The 18,163-nt window shown below is 57.8% G+C and overlaps 4 protein-coding genes across 4 annotated transcripts; 3 read left to right on the forward strand and 1 right to left on the reverse strand.

Annotated features, from left to right (window-relative positions):
- Positions 1-1,517: 1,517 nt before the first annotated feature.
- On the reverse strand, positions 1,518-8,295 carry DCS_07113 (CCR4-Not complex component, Not1; the record flags this gene model as incomplete). Its single annotated transcript, XM_040804399.1, has 4 exons — positions 1,518-1,556; positions 1,617-7,579; positions 7,655-7,979; positions 8,047-8,295. The coding sequence occupies 4 exons, from the start codon at positions 8,293-8,295 to the stop codon at positions 1,518-1,520; spliced, it is 6,576 nt and encodes a 2,191-aa protein (XP_040654503.1).
- An 892-nt stretch (positions 8,296-9,187) lies between these two features.
- On the forward strand, positions 9,188-12,216 carry DCS_07114 (cell division control protein; the record flags this gene model as incomplete). Its single annotated transcript, XM_040804400.1, has 6 exons — positions 9,188-9,230; positions 9,293-9,397; positions 9,477-9,763; positions 9,836-10,951; positions 11,022-11,991; positions 12,047-12,216. 6 exons carry the CDS (start codon positions 9,188-9,190, stop codon positions 12,214-12,216), a joined length of 2,691 nt encoding a protein of 896 aa, XP_040654504.1.
- Positions 12,217-13,639: 1,423 nt separating this feature from the next.
- DCS_07115 (tubulin-tyrosine ligase) lies at positions 13,640-14,900 on the forward strand (the record flags this gene model as incomplete). The annotated part of the gene is made up of 3 exons (XM_040804401.1): positions 13,640-13,642; positions 13,704-13,888; positions 13,961-14,900. 3 exons carry the CDS (start codon positions 13,640-13,642, stop codon positions 14,898-14,900), a joined length of 1,128 nt encoding a protein of 375 aa, XP_040654505.1.
- Positions 14,901-16,079: 1,179 nt separating this feature from the next.
- On the forward strand, positions 16,080-17,942 carry DCS_07116 (Beta-lactamase-type transpeptidase fold domain containing protein; the record flags this gene model as incomplete). Its single annotated transcript, XM_040804402.1, has 3 exons — positions 16,080-17,118; positions 17,188-17,543; positions 17,604-17,942. 3 exons carry the CDS (start codon positions 16,080-16,082, stop codon positions 17,940-17,942), a joined length of 1,734 nt encoding a protein of 577 aa, XP_040654506.1.
- Between the last annotated feature and the right edge of the window lie 221 nt (positions 17,943-18,163).

Raw genomic sequence — 18,163 nt, forward strand, 5'->3', positions numbered from 1 at the left:
GTACTCGCAATACCAAGACCTGCCATTCCCCGAGCCTCCTTGGTTTGTCCCACGACACGCGATCTCGGCCATTCTTGCAAGTACAGCTACATGTGCAAGTCTGCAAGTACAGTATTTACCCTTACAGGCACAAAGTACAAGTAATACGATTCCATGCACTTGCAGTTGAGCGGCTGGTTGTGCTGTGCTTGCTCCGTGGTGTTTATTGCTCGCACTCGCTTCCTTCCCATGCCTGCCGAACGAGCGGGAGCAGGCTCTTCCTCTACAACGTGGCGAATCCGCCCGCGGACAAGACGCGCCGCATCGCCATCTTCTTGCCGCAAGTGCATGTAGGTGTATTTGTGATTACTTGTCCTTGCAAGTACTCCGTATGCCGAGATCCCCTTTGCCGACAACCCCACCCGCTGCGGTGGCACCGTCTCCTTTCTCGGCAGCCCGTCTACAGCTACAAGTGCTGTGAGTAAGTGAACCTACAGTACTCCGTAATTACACCTGCATCTACATGTACACCTGACCTGAGTACTTACACCTAAGTACATGTACATGTCCAACGAATGTTACACCCACCAGGTACTGTACTACTCATCTGCATGCCTGCTAACCTTAGTACCCACTTACATGTGCACCTACAGTACAACCATGTAAGTACTTAGTATTACACCCAGTGGGTCGGGTCGTGGCCCATCACATCCACATACCAAATACTGTACCTAAGTCCCGTATTATTACTTGTTGATAGTGCAAGTACGGAGTATTTCCTGCATGTACGGAGTACATGTAACAATTACATCTACACCTACCCCTGACAGTACTACAGTACGTCTCCCTTCATACAGTACGCGGTGCTTAGCATCGTCAACGGCGTGCCCTTCGACCTCGTCGAGCGGCCCTCGCTCCGTCTTGCGTACTTGCGCCTGCTGTGCGGCGCTCTCGTGCATGCGAATGCACCGAGGCCGAGCAGCCTGGCGAGTAGCTTCCCCTGTATGAGCTCCAGCTTGCACGAGAGGTCGTCGTCATGCTCGCCTGCCGTCCCACCTCCTGCCACCAGGCACGCGGGCGGCCCAGAACGGCGGTGCGGCTACGGCTGAGGGCGAACAGCACCAACGTCGACGCGGGCAGGTGAAGCAAAATTAAATCTTCTGTTACAGCTCCTTCGTTGGTAAGCATGTGCGGTATCGAAAATAAAGTCCTTCTCACCGGCACCGCCGTTGCCGTCACGCGAGCGTCCATCTGCGTGTGGCCAAGGGTTCCGGTACGCCATGACCACCGCGTCGGCCGCCCACCGATCGCCTGAGCAAATATCATCCCGCATGTTGAACAAAGGCAATCGCTATTTCGTACACGGAATACAGATATTGCGCGCCCGCCCGCCCGCCCGAATGCTTCGCTTTTCCCCCCATGACGAAAACGCACCGACGCTGGCTGTTTGCGGGCGCCGTCGTCGACTCCCAACCGGCCCGTCGTTCCCGTCATCAACTCGCCGTCGTCGTATGCATGTGCATGCCATCGAACCAGCCTTACACGCGTTGGAGAATCGCAGCAAATCTCTCCGCCACCTGCCGACCTGTTAGCCCATGGCGCCGGCAAAGGGGAGGCCGGGGGAGGCCCGCGCTCACCTCTGGCGTCGACTTGATGAACGGAAGTTCGAAGAACATGTACTTCTCGTTCTTGACGAGTTCGAGAGCCGTGAGCATGAGGCCCCACGGCTGAGGCCAGTACCCAACCAGCCGCTCGAGCAGAACGCGCGTAATCTCCTGCCGGATTTCCGACTCCTCGGCGTCGTTGAGGTCTTTCCCGAACACGTAGAGGATCACTTGGCTGAAAAACTCCGAGTAGCCGTTCGGGAACCGCAGCTGGTTGACCATGCACCACACCAGGCAGTACCTGGCCTCGGGCGGGAGCTCGTGCAGGAGCAGCGAGAGCGTCGAGACGTCGCTTTCGCTGCCCGTCACCGTCGCCGCGCTCGCCGCCTGCGCCATGCGTTCCGAGGCGTGCCGGCCAATGTACGTCACCACGGCGGCGATGACCCGCCCGTTGGCCGCCACCGGCACGTGGCCGTACGTCGTCTCGCTGGCCTTGCTGTGCGTCATGGTATGCGCAATCTGCGCCACGTTGTCTTCGGCCGGCCCGTCCTGCAGGACCTGGTCGAGGAGCGCGAGGAGCCCGCAGTCGCGCAACGTCGCCGTCGCCTCCTCGACGAGTCGGGGGTGCGTCTTGGTCCCCTCGACCCGATCCACCTTGAGGCCAGGCTGCATCGGGTCCGGCAGCTTGCCGAAGTTCTGCTGCTGCGGCGTCGCCGACAGGATGACGTTGAGCAGCTGCGTGCAGTGCGCCGGCACGCTCGCGCACAGCCTGACGTGGTTCGCCGCGAGGAAGTCCGGAAAGTCGTGCTGGAGAACGACGAGGAGCTTCAGCGTCGCGCGGTACAGCTCCTTCGCCACGGGCTGCGAGGTGAACGACTTCACCTGCTCGCCTAGGCAGTCGAGCAGCTGCACCATCAAGTTGGCGTACGGTTCCCACCCTGCGTTGTCCGGCAGCTGCAGCAGCGCCGGCATGAACGCTCGGTGCTGGAGCAGCGACAGCCATCCGAAGAGGAAGCCGGGGAAGTGAAGAGGGCCGAGTCCCTCGAACCGCGTGGCAAAGTTCAGGACCATCTGTCGCTCGTCCTCCGCCACGTCGTCCGAGAAGCTGCGCATGTCGTGCAGGAGGAAGGAGAAGAGACGGTAGAATGCCCTCTGGTTGAAATGCTCCCCTCTCTTGACGTGGTGGTGGGTGAGAACCAGCTTGATCAGGATCACGATCGAATCGAGCAAGCACGTCGGCGACGTCGCACCGTCGTTTCTCGTCGTCACGTACGTCCGGATCAACTTGAACACGGCGTCCACCGTGACGAAGACGTCGCCGATGGCGCCCGAGTGCACGCTGTGATCGAACCGGTCCACCGCCAAGTCGAGCGCCGTTCGCAGGAATAGGAAAAAGTCGTCGCGTCCGCGAACGAGGTTGCGAGCTTCAAGCTGCTGCATGAACACCGCCGTCGTCGTCTTCGAGGCGTACGGGTTGTTGCACAAATGCACCCACTCCTCGAACGCATACTCCAGCTGCTCCTGTCGGAAGGCTGCCTTGTTGCCGCCGTCGTTGTTCCACGATGGCTGGGGCATGCCGGCACCCAGCAGCTTTTCCTTCAACCTCTGCCCGGTTGCGTTGGTCGGGTCGCTCGAAATCCACTCCCAGGATTGATCCAGGGTTCGGACAAAGTCCGCGTACATGGTCAGCGGCCGGTTGTTGAGCAGAGCAAGGTCGAGCATGTGCTCGAGGAATTCGAGCGAGCCTTCCTTCCGGTTCTCGAGCGCCTTGGACATGGCCAAATCGATGGCTCTCCAGTCGAGCAGGTCTGTTCGGATTAGGGCGGCCAGAAGCGGCAGGCTCAGATAGTTCGCAGCCGGCTGCTTGCTGAAGAGGGCTCGCACTCGATTGTTCAACCCCTGTCCGGAGATCTTTCGCAGAGTTTCCAGCACGTGAACGAGGCTTTCCAACGCCAGGTTGTCCTCGACTTGCTGGAAGATGAGCGTGCTGATCTGCTCGGCGGCGAAGATGGCAAAGTCCTCCGAGTTCTGCGACGTCTTGATGATGAGCTGGACCAGAGCATCCACCACGTCCAGCACGGGGTGCGGCCGCGGAAGGCCAACAAAGTGATCCTCCCGAGCCTCGCCGGCAACGCGCAACAGCTCCTGGAGAAGCTTGTTGACGCGCTCGGCAAGACTGTGGACATCCATCTGGAAGGTATTCGCCGTCGGGGCGGCTCGGCTGACGAGCGAGCTTGCTGCGGCGCCGTGGACTGGCGCGTACGGCATCTGGGATCCCATGTGCTGAATCGAAGGTGTGTCGGCTGGCGTCGGGAGGTTCGGGACGGTATTGTACGGCTCTTGAAGGACCTCGTTCGCGAGCGACCGAGTCGCGTCAGACGTGGACGGCGCGTGCGAGGCCACCGCCGCGGCCATGCTCCGAGGCTGTCTCGCAAAGTCCTCGTAGATGGCCATCTGCTCGGGGTTGAGGCCGTTGGCGTTCGGTGATAGCTTGTAAGGGTTGGGGATGGTCATGGCCCAGCGGTTCACGGCGCTGGCGTAGAAGGGCTCGTTGGGTTGCTGGATGCGATGTCGCCTTCGAAGAGCAATGTCCTCTTCCAAAAGCTCCTCGATTTCGGGCATAGCCCTCTCCTCCGCCTGCTTCTCGATGATGCTGCAAGCGAGGTCGAGATTGGAGTTGACGCACATGATTATCGTGCCTTCGGGAAGCCCCGAGGGTAAATCGTTGGCGAGATTCCGCATGTAATTTGTCATGTTTGCCCGAAGGGGCTCCTTGGAAGTAACCAGGGCCAAGCTCCCGGCCGTGGCCTTCACCATGTTCATGGCCGACGTTCGCATGCGGTTCTCGTCGGGCTCCGAAACAAAATCTTTGCGGATCATCTGCACAGTCGAGATGGCGGCAATGGTCACCGACCTGTCCACCACCGGCTGAATGATGTCCTGAAGCGCCCGGGTGAGGGCGCTTCGCACAATTTCGTGAAGGCGCGTGGTGCTGACGACCATCTCATTCGTAGGCGGTATGTTGATCATCGCGCTGACGTCGGGGATGGTCGGCGCAACAGCTTGGGGCGATACTCCGAGGACAGAGCCGATGCCATTCAGGGGCAGGCTTTCGAACGCATCCATTGGGTCTTGCGGGAGCACCTCCGCCGCCTCCTCCGCGGCCGGACGGTTGAGGATTTCGCCCGAGGGCTCGATGCTCTTATGATCTAGGTTCAGCCCTTTGCAAAGAACCTCGATCTCGAACTTGAGATTCAGTTTCAGCTCAGCGTGGTGATACAGTTCGATGAGGAGATGGATGATGTCCATGAGCCACGGGTTGGGCGGTCTGAAGACGGACGACGAGGCGCCCTGGAGCAGGACTTTGCAGACAAAGGGAATGACGACGATGAGCCGCTTGGTGTCGTGGGCCTCCATGAGCAGCTTCTTGAAAGCAATATTCTTGTGCTTGATGGGCCGATCGCGCGCAAGCGTTAAGAGGCCAAGCCAGCCTCCGAGGTTCTTAAGGTGGGCTCTGTCGGTCGAGTTCTTCATCGTCACCTCCGAGTTGAGCATCCGCGCTACGCTGATGTACGTTTCGCGGAGAACCTCGCTCCAGAGAAGCTGGTCTTCGAACATGCGCACAAGCTCCAAGTAGACGTGGTGGTAGTTGGGTTGCATCTTGGCACGCTCCTCGACCAGGTGGCTAGCGAACCACTGGTGATGGTTGCGTACCAGCATGTCGCGCAGCTCGTTGCGCATCGACTGCAGCGTTCCTTCCGTGATGTTGTTGAGCACAAACTGGATCTTGTCCCGCTCCTCCTCGCCGGGTTCTTCGAACTCGATTCCGGCGGGAATTGGGTCGATCCCGATCGACTTGAAAGGAGGTGCCTGTCGCTCCGTTGCGGCCCCTTCGTCCGCGTTGCCGTTTGTGAAAGTGTCGCCAGCAAAGCTAAGGCCGTGCGGGGTGCCCGCCCCGTTCCGCGAGCGTACGACGTCCTCCTCGTGATCCCGAACGATTTCTTCTGCTTTCTTGAATGCCTCAGTGCCTTGCAGGCCAGGGATCTGCAGTAGCTGTTTGCAGAAGCCAGGCCATTCCCGGAAACGAACGAGCAGTTGCATCAGGGCCTGAAGACCAAACTTGTACATTGGGTCATCAGGCATGTGATCCCGCACCGCCTCCAATATCATGCCGAGGCCGATTTTCAACGGCAGGTCTGATATCAGTTTGTGGGATATTATACCGCCAAAAAGAACAGCCGTGGTTGCGAGAGCCTCCAGCGGATAGTCGACATAGTGATTGTACTCGTCAAACAGCCCATGGATCATGCAGGCGAAGGCATCCTGGTCCAGCGATTCCCGGGAGTGTTTGTACCGGTCCAAAATTTCGACGATGGTGCGAACCTGGATCTCATCTCCATACATCTGCTTGTAGTGCTCTTCCATTTTACTGTTGGCGGCTGTTGGCAAGGCATTGCCTTCTCTGCCGTTGGCATCGATAATATCGTCGTAGCCCTCGCCGTAGTTGATCAGGCGAGGGTACGCCGTAATGCAGTGGCGCTGGACGAGGATGAGGTCCTGGACCGGGGCCTTGGGCAGAAAGTCTTCCAGTATCTGCAGCAAGGCGGAGACGGTTCTGACTTGCAGGCTGGTGCTGGTCTTGATGAGCGGTTGTCCTTCCGGAGGACGTTGGAACTGGATTTCGAGGTTTGCTTTGATCATCAGGAACTGGAGAAGAGTACGAGACATCTCGACGCTCCTGTCCGCATTGAACCGCGCCCAGTTGCCGAGGTCAAGGTGTCTCTCGGCATGGGCAAATGCAGCCAGGTCGATGCCAAACCCATTGGGGAGGTATACCAGATCATCGAGCCAGCCGTGCTTGATGGCGTGATCGAAGATCAGCGGTAGATCGACGGGCTTTACGGCATGGGCATCAATCAGACGCTGGATGACCCAGTCCCTGTCCTTCTTCCACAAGCTGTCGAGGACGAAGTCGTATTCTGGCGATCGCTTGTACAGGAAGTTTTCGAAGAGCGAGTTCAACGTGTCGACCGCCATGGTTGCCCAAGATTGCCGCGGAACATCGAATGCAGATACCAAGAAGATGTCCAAATTCGGAACCACAACCTCCTGGAACAGCCGCTTGGCCTCGACGCTCTGCGAAGCATGAACAGAATTCAGGGCGACGTTGAAAATGGCAGACAGTGCGGCGACGGACACCAGTGGGTGCTTGACGGCAATTGCAGCTCGCTCCTGGACGTTCGAGGAAGAATTGGCATAAACTTTGATGTCGATGCTTGCTTGCAAGCCTGGAATCGTCGTCGCATCCAGCTGATCCGGTGTCAATGATGCGTAGGCGCTGACAAAGGATAGCTGGGCCTCTGGCTCGGTCCATGCGCCGCCCCAGAGCCTCTGAATGTCAAAATTGTATTTCGAATCCTGGGCAATCGGCAGCAACGCTTTGTAGAGCCGGAGGAACTGAGAGGAAGAGATTCTAGCGGTAGGCTGGTCGAAGAATAGTACCACCTCCGTCCAATCAAACGACTTTGGTAGTACGCGTTGCAAGGCAGCCACAAGCACGGCCGGCTCATGGTGGGGTGTCTGTGAGATGGTCGTGAATGTGAGGGCTGACGAGACATTGTCGGGGCCGACAGCCATGCTGCTCGGGCGATTCTGCAGATACGACTGGCAGGTGTCTACATCCCGAGTGAAATCGGTTCCCGTCTTTTGAATATATCGGGCTAACGCGTTCACCGGCCTGTCGGCTAATACCCTCCCAATGTCGAGGGCGGCGAGCACTTCCGAGGGCGGCGCCTGATCCATTGCGGTGTATCGTTTGGTGACGTAAGTGTGCAGATCTCGCCTTGACGATGCGTTGAAGCTCGGCGGGTGGTACTGCAAGAACCGTTCAACAATCAAGGCAACAAAGGCAGGGGAAAGGTCGGCATGGGCTTCGAGATCGGGCCGGGAAATAATGTCCATGAAGGTTGCAAAGTTTGTCGAGAGAATCGCGTCGGCTAGGATACGAGTAAAATAGGTTAGTCCCTATGGCGCGCATGGTAAAGCAGGCGATGCGATGGCGAATCACTTACCCTTGGTTTTCAAGTCCGGACGAGAGCCAGTCTTGAATGCCAGAGCCAGGAGGGTCTTCTCCAACGCATCGAGCTTGAAATGCTCCATGAAGGTCGATAGGTCGAAGTCGCGGAAGATGTCTTCCGTACCACTCTCGATGGACTCGGCAATCTTGCTCGCCTCTTCCACATCATGGGAAATTTTTCGCATCTCCCCCACTAGGATGTGGTAGTTGCCAGGATTCGCAACGGGCCGGTTGAGGCCGGGAAAGATCTGTGGGGCATTGCCGGCGACCAACCGGGTGAAATATTTGGAGAACACTTCCATACCGTGATCATCGATGAGCTGGCATCGGTAAAAATGTCAGCAAAGAGGGTCGAGGGGGTGGTTCGGGGACGGAGAGCGGACCGACCTTTCGGAGTTGATCAACCTGCAATTCCCACCTCGCGCGATCCTTGTCCTCCTTGATCGTGCTCAGGAGGAGGTAGACTTGGGCGACAACAATTTTGGTCAAGGAGTTGCCCCCAGTCGGACTACTCGTGCTGGGACTGGCACCAGCACTGAGGACACCGGCGTGCGACGGGTGCGGTGAATGGCTCACTGTCTGAAGGGTCTGAGCAGGATTTGGTGAAAACGATCCTGCTCTTGGTGGAGGCACCATGGAGGTGTATTGAGGGGTGACGAGATATGGATCTGGAGCGCCTGCCTGTGCAGTTGTGACAGGCAGACGTGCTCAAGCTGGGGGAGGGGTTGGCGGACGGATGAGGATGATGAAGGGAGCGGCGAGAAGTTCCTACATAGGGGACAGATGCTCCTGTCTCGGTTTCGTCGGACGCCAGTAGGATGATCAGCTAGGAGGGAGAGCTGCGTGGAGCGGCGACGACGGTTCGGAGCCAGGTACGTAAGACGATGGCTTCCTTTCGCGAAGAGTTGGTCGGGAGCAAGAATTATGAGACGATGGATGGAGTGGGTGCAGTAGTACAAGACAAGCCTAAACCTGTCGGGCTGTTTGATGGAGATGGGGTCGGACGTAGCGGATTCCGCGAGCTTTCTAAGGGCAGTTGCGACTGCTCGTTGATGATTATTTGATCCGCCCAAGGCCTGCGCGTGATGGAATGGGTGCCTGAGACTTGTAGAATGAGCATGAATAGTTGCTGGAGTCGTATGGTTGAGGTGGAGGACAGAGTGAAGCGCTGCACAGAAAAGACCACACTAAGCGGAAGGTTCCGTGCAGCCCTTACAAGTAAGGGCCAGTGGGTCCGCCGACATGGTCCGAGTCACGTGATAGCCGCCCGACTTTGTTTCCCTGCCAACATCAGAATGGACTAAACAAGGGCAGCTGAACGCGAGACCCGCCGAATGGAGAGCAGCTGAGCCACCCTTCATAAACCGAACTGCTGACCGTGATCGTGGCCATTCGGATTGTTACGCGCAGAATTAACGATTTGCCTTTGCTAGGCTCGAAACAGCGAAAACAACGCAAACGGATTGCTTCAGGTCCTTCATCCGTGAAACTCGACGATTTTTAGATCAGATCTCTCTCACCCGCCAAGATGCCTGCGGCAGCGGCAGAGGCTCCGGCGGTCGCACTCTCCTGTGGGGATCTCCATCGAACTTGACCTACCTGTGGACTCGGCCTTTGCTGACCCGTAGCACAGTCGCAAATAACTTCTGGGGCAAGGACGACGCTGGCGTCGGCCCTCTGCTTGGGCGAATGCATGGTGCGAAGCAGACTTGCGATGAATTAAAGTCCTTCTACACTGGTAAGGCTGCACGTTCTCCTCCCTTCCGCTCCTCATCCGTCGTCTCCCAGCGAGGTGTACTCAACGACGAATCTATCAGCTCGTGCATCGATCGAAGATGAATACGCGCGGAAGCTCCTCAACCTGTGCCGGAAGTCGCTGGGTTCCCAGGAAATGGGAACGCTCCGGACTTCGTTAGATACCGTCCGAGGCGAGATGGAATCCATGGCCAAGCAGCACCAGAGCATCGCCGCACAGATGAAGACGGAGCTCGAGGAGCCGCTGGCAGCATTTGCAGGTGGTATGAAGGAACGACGAAAGATTGTGCAAAACTCGGTCGAGAAGCTGCTGAAGACGAAGGTTCAGCAGACGCAGCAAGTGAACAAGGTAAGCAGCAGGCACGGACACGGCTTTCATCGACATGCGGCAGATGCTTACGGATGCCTCCCTCCGCGCTAGACACGAGACAAGTACGAGCAAGAGTGTTTGAAGATTAAAGGCTACCTCGCCCAGGGACACATGGTGATGGGCCAAGAGGAGCGTCGAAACAAAGCCAAGTTGGAGAAGACGCAGATCACACTCGTCACGGCTAACACGGAATACGAAAATGCCGTCAAGGCGCTGGAAGACACGACGGCACGATGGAACAGAGAATGGAAGGCCGCCGCGGACAAATTCCAGGATCTCGAGGAGGAGCGACTGGATTTTACGAAGAACAGCCTCTGGACATTTGCCAACGTCTCGTCGACGGTATGCGTCAGCGACGATGCCTCCTGCGAGAAGATTCGGCTGTCTTTGGAGAAAATGGAGGTCGAAAAGGACATTGCCGGATTCATTACCGAACGGGGCACCGGCCAGGAAATTCCCGACCCGCCCAAGTACATCAACTTCTGTCGCGGAGACGTCACCGACAGTCAGTCGGAGGTGTCAGAGGACGAGAGCTATTCCGTCGCTCAGTTCCCTCGCAGCATCAACCCGGCCTTCCGATCGTCCTCTCCACAACCATCCATGTATGAGTCGCACCATGATCCAAGCTCAACGCTGGCCAAGAACCTGGCCCACAAAGATGTCGGGCCATCGGCGAGCCGTGAAGCGACAGTGACGCCTCAGAAGGCTCAGCCGCCGCCGCGGAGAATGACGGTGGGCGAAGCACAGCACCCTGCGCAGCCACCAGCATCGCAGGTGCAATACGATGCTAATCAGCACGGGCCGTTGGCGGCTGTTCCTCACGACCCGTACCCGATGGATGGGATGACAATGCTGTGCCGGACGGAAGTCCCGTCTGACCGAGGCTCCCAGCTGGCGTCTAACAGGCCGTCAAGCCAGGAGTCGTACAGCGAGTACTCCAACCCAACGTCCTTTTCCAGCCAGGATGCTCCCAGCGGGAAGGCATCCCCTGCGAAGCAGGACTACGGGCAAGTGACGACTCCCGATAAGAGAGTGATGAAAAAGAAGAGCGGCTTCTTCCAGGGCCACAGCCCATTCCGACGGAAGAGCACGAAGGAAGTTCAGGCGCCGGCCCAGACTAGCCGGGGCACATGGCGGGCTGCCACGGCGCAAAATAACGGCCATGGGGTACGTCAGGTCTCATCTCGCTTCTGCAAGGGACGGTGGAGTGGACGCTAACATTGCGATGGCCATGCAGCAGCGCACGACGAGCCCCGAACCCATCGACGCCAACGCAAGCCTGGCGCTGGGCGTTGGCCAGAATGTGCTCCCAGTCGCCGATACGCACAGAAGGCCCGGTCGAGCGCCGGCTCCGGAAGTGGATGCGAGCGATCCGATCGCCGTTGCCCTCGCGGAACTCAAGGAGGTGAATTTGGGCAAGCAATCTTCGGTCCGAATGTCGGCGGACCATTACCATGGCATCGCGACACCAGCGCCGGGTGCAGAAAGTCGGACGCCTCGATCCGTTCCCGTTCCTGGGAGCCACGACGTCGCGAGAGTCAATCGCGGAACCCCCCCTCCCTCGTACCAACATCCTGCGTCGATGTCGAGGCTTGGGGTACCACCGCCAGCCGTGACGTCGAAGGCGATGAAGCAGGCGACGAAGAAGGTGACGGAGCAGACGCGCGCCGTCTTCGGAAACGGCCATAGGGGGGATGCGGGAAGTCACGGTGCGTCCGCTGGTTCGCGACCGGGCACTCGTGGAAACGACATGCCGAGAACAGCGTCGCCTGCCGCGGCTCGAAGCGCGTCGCCTCAGCCGTCGTACATGAACAACGAGATGCGCGGAGGGTACAGGTCGGACAGATCGGCGTCCCCCAACCCCTACGGCGGTCAGCACGGAAACACGTCCCACGCCAGCATGTCCCAGAAGCGCGCAACGGAACACGGCAACTACGGAGCGCCCTCCCCCAGCGGATCCGGTAGAGGCATGTCCCCTTCGACCCACCGGGATTACAGCCGACCGCAGAGCAGCTACGGCGGAGGTGACATGGCGGTACAGTTGGCGCATGACGACCCGTACGGATCGCAGAGAAGCCGAGGATCTGCTCGATCCGACTCTCGCGCCATGGGTTTGTACGACGGAGGCGCATCTCGGCCACGAAGCAAGAGCGTTGCTGACCCGTCGAGACAATACTCGCGAGATGGTCGGCCGATTATGCACTTTGGTATGTTTGTCCGTGCCTGGATGTGCAAACGACGACATGTACTGACTCCTCGCAGCACGGGCCTTGTACGTGTATCAGGCAGCTATCCCGGAAGAACTGGGCTTCAACAAAGGGGATTACCTCGCTGTGTTCCGTCACCAGGATGATGGCTGGTGGGAGGCTGAGGTCCATGGCGGAAACGGTGGTTCTGGGCTGGTCCCAAGCAACTATCTTCAGCCGTGCTAATGGCTGAACCGTCGACTTCATGACATAGATTCCATCCATCCCGTCGTGGAGGGTAGACATGTCTGCAAGATGAGGACGCGTGACGGAAGCGAGATTGAGTGTTATATCGCGTTGGGAAAGCGGCTCTTTACTTTGTTAGTGGAATATTTTTGATGAATAAATTGCATTCATTGTGCCATCCGAGACCTTTGGGTGCACACCCACCACAGACAATGGGGTAGAGGTTGGGTTTGTGAGGTTTGCAGCATGATGGAGAACAGTCAGCCGATTAGTGGTTTGTCCATTGAGAGCGGTGACGGCATCAATCAGTGCAGGTTTCTGAACGACTTGTATCACCTCTACTTACAATACATACATGTTGCGGAACAGGCAGGGTAATACGACCCGGTATTTTCTGGAATGATACAATTTTGATTTGATGGAGATGCCACAATTAGCTGTACAAGTACCATGATCATGCAATCAATGATTCAGGCAAGTCATCATAACCTACCACAGGGCCTACCCTAGAGTTTAGAAACGGGCGAGTGTGGATACTGGGGATGTGAGGCCAAAACAACGCGGTATTAATATTACCTCAAGGGGCCATGAACAAGTACTGTACTTACATGTACAGTAAGTACATCAGGGAACCTACCTGCACTCGCACCAGTAAGTTCATTGACTATTACTAGTACCTAGCAGGTATAAGTACTCCTCGCTTGTAGGCGCATACTTGTACTACTGTAGAGTGGTCGGTTCAAGTTTGAGTACAGCAAATATTACAGTGCTCCGAAGGGTGACTACATGTACTTGTATACTTAAGGAAGTACAGAACCAAGTGTATGTGCATGTAATTACTACTCCGTACAGTACAATACATTGCAAACGGTACCTAGTAACTACAGTATACACAAGTGCTCCGTACACATAGTAACTGTGCAGTGCGGTATGACCAGAAGAAAGGACTCCGTACTGTAAAGCGTACTTTGTGTAAGTACAGATTAATATACGAGGAGAGGAGTAAGTGTACAAGTGATGTTCTTGGGCATCCTGAAGTACTGTACCTACTGTACTTAGGTGTACCCGGGACAGCCGAGAATGTGTACTGCACTTACTCTGAAGTACATGTACTAACTGTACACATACATTACATACAGTACATAAGCACTTACAACTACAAGTACACTGTACAGCACACATGTACTAACCCAGAGTACTCCGTACACCTACTTATTTGTACCGTGCAGTGCAGTACCCACGAGTATAAGTACTATTATTATTGATTACAGCACCTCCTTCCACGGGCAGCTCTGCCGCATGGCTATGAGTTGACGTCGCCCCTCGTCCAGGCAGACTGCAAACAACCACACCGGGTGCATGGTTTGGCCTATTCGTGTACATCCAGCGAGCGCACCTGCAACCGCATGCCACCGGTCTCACCATGGTGAGTGCATAGGAATAGGGAAGTGGCTGAAGCGGCAGCTCACCCTGACTGACCATCGCAGGACACCATCGAGGAGGCGGTTCGTGTCGTGACGTCCAAGCCAGTGCAACGAGCCGTGGTCAACACCGCCCTCTTCGGCTCGGGTGCCGCCACCCTCCTCTTCCTCGCGTCGGTTGCCACTGGTCTGTTCTTCCAGAACTTTGTTCCTCACCAGTTTGTCACGACGCCGGTGCATCTTCAATATGGGTACGTGGACCTCCCTGACCTCACCGCGACCTCGACCGATTGAGCGTCAAGATTGACCAACGTATTCTTCAGCTTGGGTCCGAATCCATATGGCGTGGCGTCCTTGACGAAACCGCCGATGATTAAGACGCAGCAGGAATACGAGATATCCGTCAGCATGTCGATGCCACGTTCTGTCGCGAACCTCGAACGCGGGAACTTCATGGTCTCGCTCTACCTTCTCGGCACCGAGGCGAACCAAAAGCTCGAAGAGGACGCTCGCGTCTTCGCCAACTCGCGCGAAAAACTGACTTCCCACAACGTCATGTTGACTTCCCGCCGGCTCGCGCTGCTGCCTTACGTGGACCCCTTCATATCCACGGCCCGCAAACTCCTCTTCCTCCTCTATCACCTCTTCTTCCCGAGCTCGCAGTCGTGCAAGATGACAGTCGCATTGGCCGAAAGAGTGACCTTCCCGGCGAGCTCGACCCTTCCCTTGTCCGCTTACGTCGAGGTCGAGGCTGGGCAGGACATTCAAATCTACAGCGCATCGCTGACCATGGCGGCGCGGCTGCGGGGCCTTCGGTGGCTGATGTTCCATTACCGCTTGCCCGTGTACATGGCCTTTACACTTCTTTTCTGGGTCTGCGAGGTGCTCTTCATGACGTTCGCCTGGGCGGCCTGGGGCGGCCTGACGGGATCCATCGAGACGGGGAAGCAACGTCTGTATCGCGAAGAAGGCGACGAAGACGGGAGCGGAGCTGGCGAGAGTTCGGATCGTCCGTACACCTTTCCCACATATGGAAAGCAGCCGCCGCTGAAGCACGAACCGAAGGTCAAGGGGGAGGGCGACGACGGACTCGAGCGCCGCCTCTCGGACATTCCCCTCGCAGGTGCCGAAGCGGATGACGAGGAGGAGCTTGACGAGAAGGACGATGTCGGTGAAAGGCGCGCGTATGACAGTGGCCTAGGTACAAGCTACAGCGAGGGGGGCAGCGGAAGCGTGCGCAGGAGATCGCGAGGAAACCCGTAAAGGGAGGGAAGCGTGCGGACGGAGCGCTTGTCATGTACATAGATTGCTGTTGATAGATACCCATTCTCCTACGAAACCATCCCCTGCAGGTCCACGCATCAATGCGGCCGATGACTGGACGACTTGCCATGCTTGTGAGTTGCCAGCCGGATGATGGATCGGCATGTACACCATCGGCTACATGGGCGCAGCCATGGTAAACCACCCGCAGCAACCGGCCCGTGGCAAACGCTGCCGTTCGAGAATCCTGCCGTGGCCATCGAGGGGTCGGTACGATGTGCGGAGGGGGGAGATTCATCCATGGCTAGGGCAATCGGTTTGCAATCTTCCAGATCGTCCGTTTGGCGCCGCCACTATGCGTCATGTGCGCGACATCGGGCTCATTTTTGGGTGTCTCGGACGGGATCTGGCGATTCGACTGCGGTCTGGCGAAGAGGTTCGCATGGGGAACACGGAGCCGTGAACACCTTCGCGAGAGTAGTCCGTCCTTTTCGCCCCTACTTCCTTTCTTTCTTGCTCCATTTTTCTTTTCTTTTTTTCCTTCCTTTTTTACCGACCAAACGACGATGAACGACGTCGTCGCGGAGGAGGGCGAACGAAGCGAAGCGAACGAAGCATGAATCTCGACAGCCTGTCCCAGCAGTTCGGACGGATCATTGGGTTGATCCGCGACGCCAAGCCACCCTAAGGTTCTTCCCGTCGACCTAGCTGCTGTTTCTCCAAGCCGTCGATGCGGGACCTGCTGGGTCTGCTGCTTAATTTGCCCGCACTGTAACACTGCGATAACCTGTTGGCTGCCTGCGTGCCACCTTTTTCTCCTTCGCCCCTTCAACGATCCTCCGCCATTGTCCCGGCCGCATCCAAGTAGAGTACAGCTCAGGCGGCAAAGTTGCAAACGCACGCTTTCTTGTTCATATCGAACCCTCATTTTCTTCTCTGGATTTTTTTGGTAGCTCATAGCTGGGTGCGAACGGAGCACGACGAGAGGTCTCCCGACGATTCATCCTGCGTCGTGCTTGTTTGCACTTCCCCGCCACCTCCTACAACTCCTACCGCACCTCAGCGTCCCATCACGACATTGTTTCCAACGGCCATCGACCCGCCTTCTTCCACCCATCGACGGCACACGCTGGCCACAGGCGCCGCCACTGCCTCTCCAGGCGCCCAACACCCGCCACAATGCCCTGCTTCAAGGGCATTGCGGTCAGCATCCATGCGAACGGTGCCCCGCTACCAGAGTACGGCATCCAGAGGCAATCGAGGCTCTCCCGCATCAGCAACTACATTCCCGTGCCCCAGCCGAGCCTGAATGGCGATTCGAAAAAGCCCGAGCCGGCCAAGTTTGCCATATCCATAACGCTGCTGACGCCCGGCCTTCCGATCCCCTACTCGGCGCCCAAGCCGACGGACAGCAATCCGTACCCGAAGCCGCAGTTTGTCGGCAGCCTGCACCCCGGCTCCAGCAATGAGCGGGGAAGGCTCTCCGGCATCGTCAACCCGTACATACCCATGACGAATTCGGAGAACGAGACGATCGCGGCCTACATCTACTTCGACGGCCGCGGCAAGGAAGAGGTCGCCACGCTGCTTCGGCCCGGCGAGGAGACGTGGGTCAACAGCCGATGGGTTCAGGTGCCCGATTCCGAGGGTGGCGGCTTGGCCGAGCGCGAGTTCCTCTTCCGAGAGGTCGGTCTCGAATGTTGGCTGAACGGCCTCGACCTCAAGGGTCACGATGCGGCCGAGAAACTCGAGAGGCGGCGGCAGAAGTTTGAGAGGCGCCAACGTCGACAGAACATGACGCTCGACGGCAACGCCGGCGGCACCGAGGCGGAAAAGCGCGCGGCCGGCCGCAGGGACACGCTGCGGTACGGAGCCGACGATGCGTCCCCGATCGAAGCCGTCATCGACTCCGACTCCTGGTCCGACGACGACGATGAACCGCCCGAGGCCACGGGCCAGATCAAGGTTGCCATGTTTCGCGTCCTGGCATCGGGCGAGATCAAGAAGGGAGAGTACTCTCCGCAGTTTGACGCCCACGACGGCGACGAGGAGTCCGCCGGCACCAAGGACAACGGTGTCAATGCCGACGTGGAGCATACTACGAGCTTTGCGAAGCCCAAGACGCTCGATCCGAAGACTATCAGTACTCAGACGGTGACGGGCATCGACGGGCCCGACAAGCCGTACGCCGTCTTCACCTTCTTCTATCGGGGCGACAGTAAGTTGACCCGTCGCTGTCGTTGCCAGTCGTCTGATCCGCGCGCGCTCGGCTGACCTCTCCCTCCAGAACAGCTGCAAAAGATTGGCGTCATGCAGTCTGCCCCCAAGACGCCACAGGCCACGCCAGGATCCGTCAAGCGCCGCTCGGCACAGCTGGATTTTTCCCACATTGGTCCTTTGAAAGCGGGCGGCACCGTCGGCTTCACCGCCTTCCGAGACCAAGACTCCGACGCCGTGCGACGACGAAAGTCTCGCAAGAAGAGCAACGGCATCATCGCCGACGACAGCGACGAGGATGACGAGGATGACAAGGAGGCTGTCGACAAGGTCGAGGACATGGACGACAACGAGGACAACGGGAAGCAAGCGCCAGAGGACGCCAGTTTCGGCGGAGAGCTGGCAGATGGTGTCAATCGCATTCGGGTATGGAGATGCTTCCCGTCTGATTTCTGACATGGCACTGATGGCGATGAACATATGCAGCTCAAACGTGCCCATTCGACCGAGCTCGACGTCCAGTCGACCTCAAGAACAACCGAGGCGGCGCCTGCGGAAGATGCCCCGACCTTGCCGGCCAGCCTGTTTGATCCTGCTGCGGCTGCCGACAAGGGCCTCGGCGGCACCACAGACATTCCGCCCGAATCCATCGTCGGAAGCCCTCTGAAGAAGGCACGGCCTAGCGTTGACCTGTCTAGCGCCTTGGAGAAACACTCGGCGATTCAGAGCCTCACTGCTGCACTGGACGATGCAGTCACGAAGGCCCCCCTCCCTCCCGCCGATTCCGGACCGATACCGAAGAAGTCGGAAGAGGAAGAGTTGTAGGCGAGACTTCCATTTGCTTTGTCTGCGCTCCACAAAGACACATACCGGACTGCGCTCTCTGTCGGTTGCCGGCAGAGGTTGGCGCAGTGCGATCAGTTCCCTGTTAGCTAAGCATTTTTTCTCTCGCAAATGGCGGGTGTTTGGACAGAGCCGGCGGCATGGTATCCGCTTGGCAGCGATGAATCTGGATGGAGCTGCTGTCAGGACTCTTGTCACGAGGA

This window comes from Drechmeria coniospora, chromosome 03 (genome assembly GCF_001625195.1).
Source record: "Drechmeria coniospora strain ARSEF 6962 chromosome 03, whole genome shotgun sequence".
Classification (NCBI taxonomy): domain Eukaryota; kingdom Fungi; phylum Ascomycota; class Sordariomycetes; order Hypocreales; family Ophiocordycipitaceae; genus Drechmeria; species Drechmeria coniospora.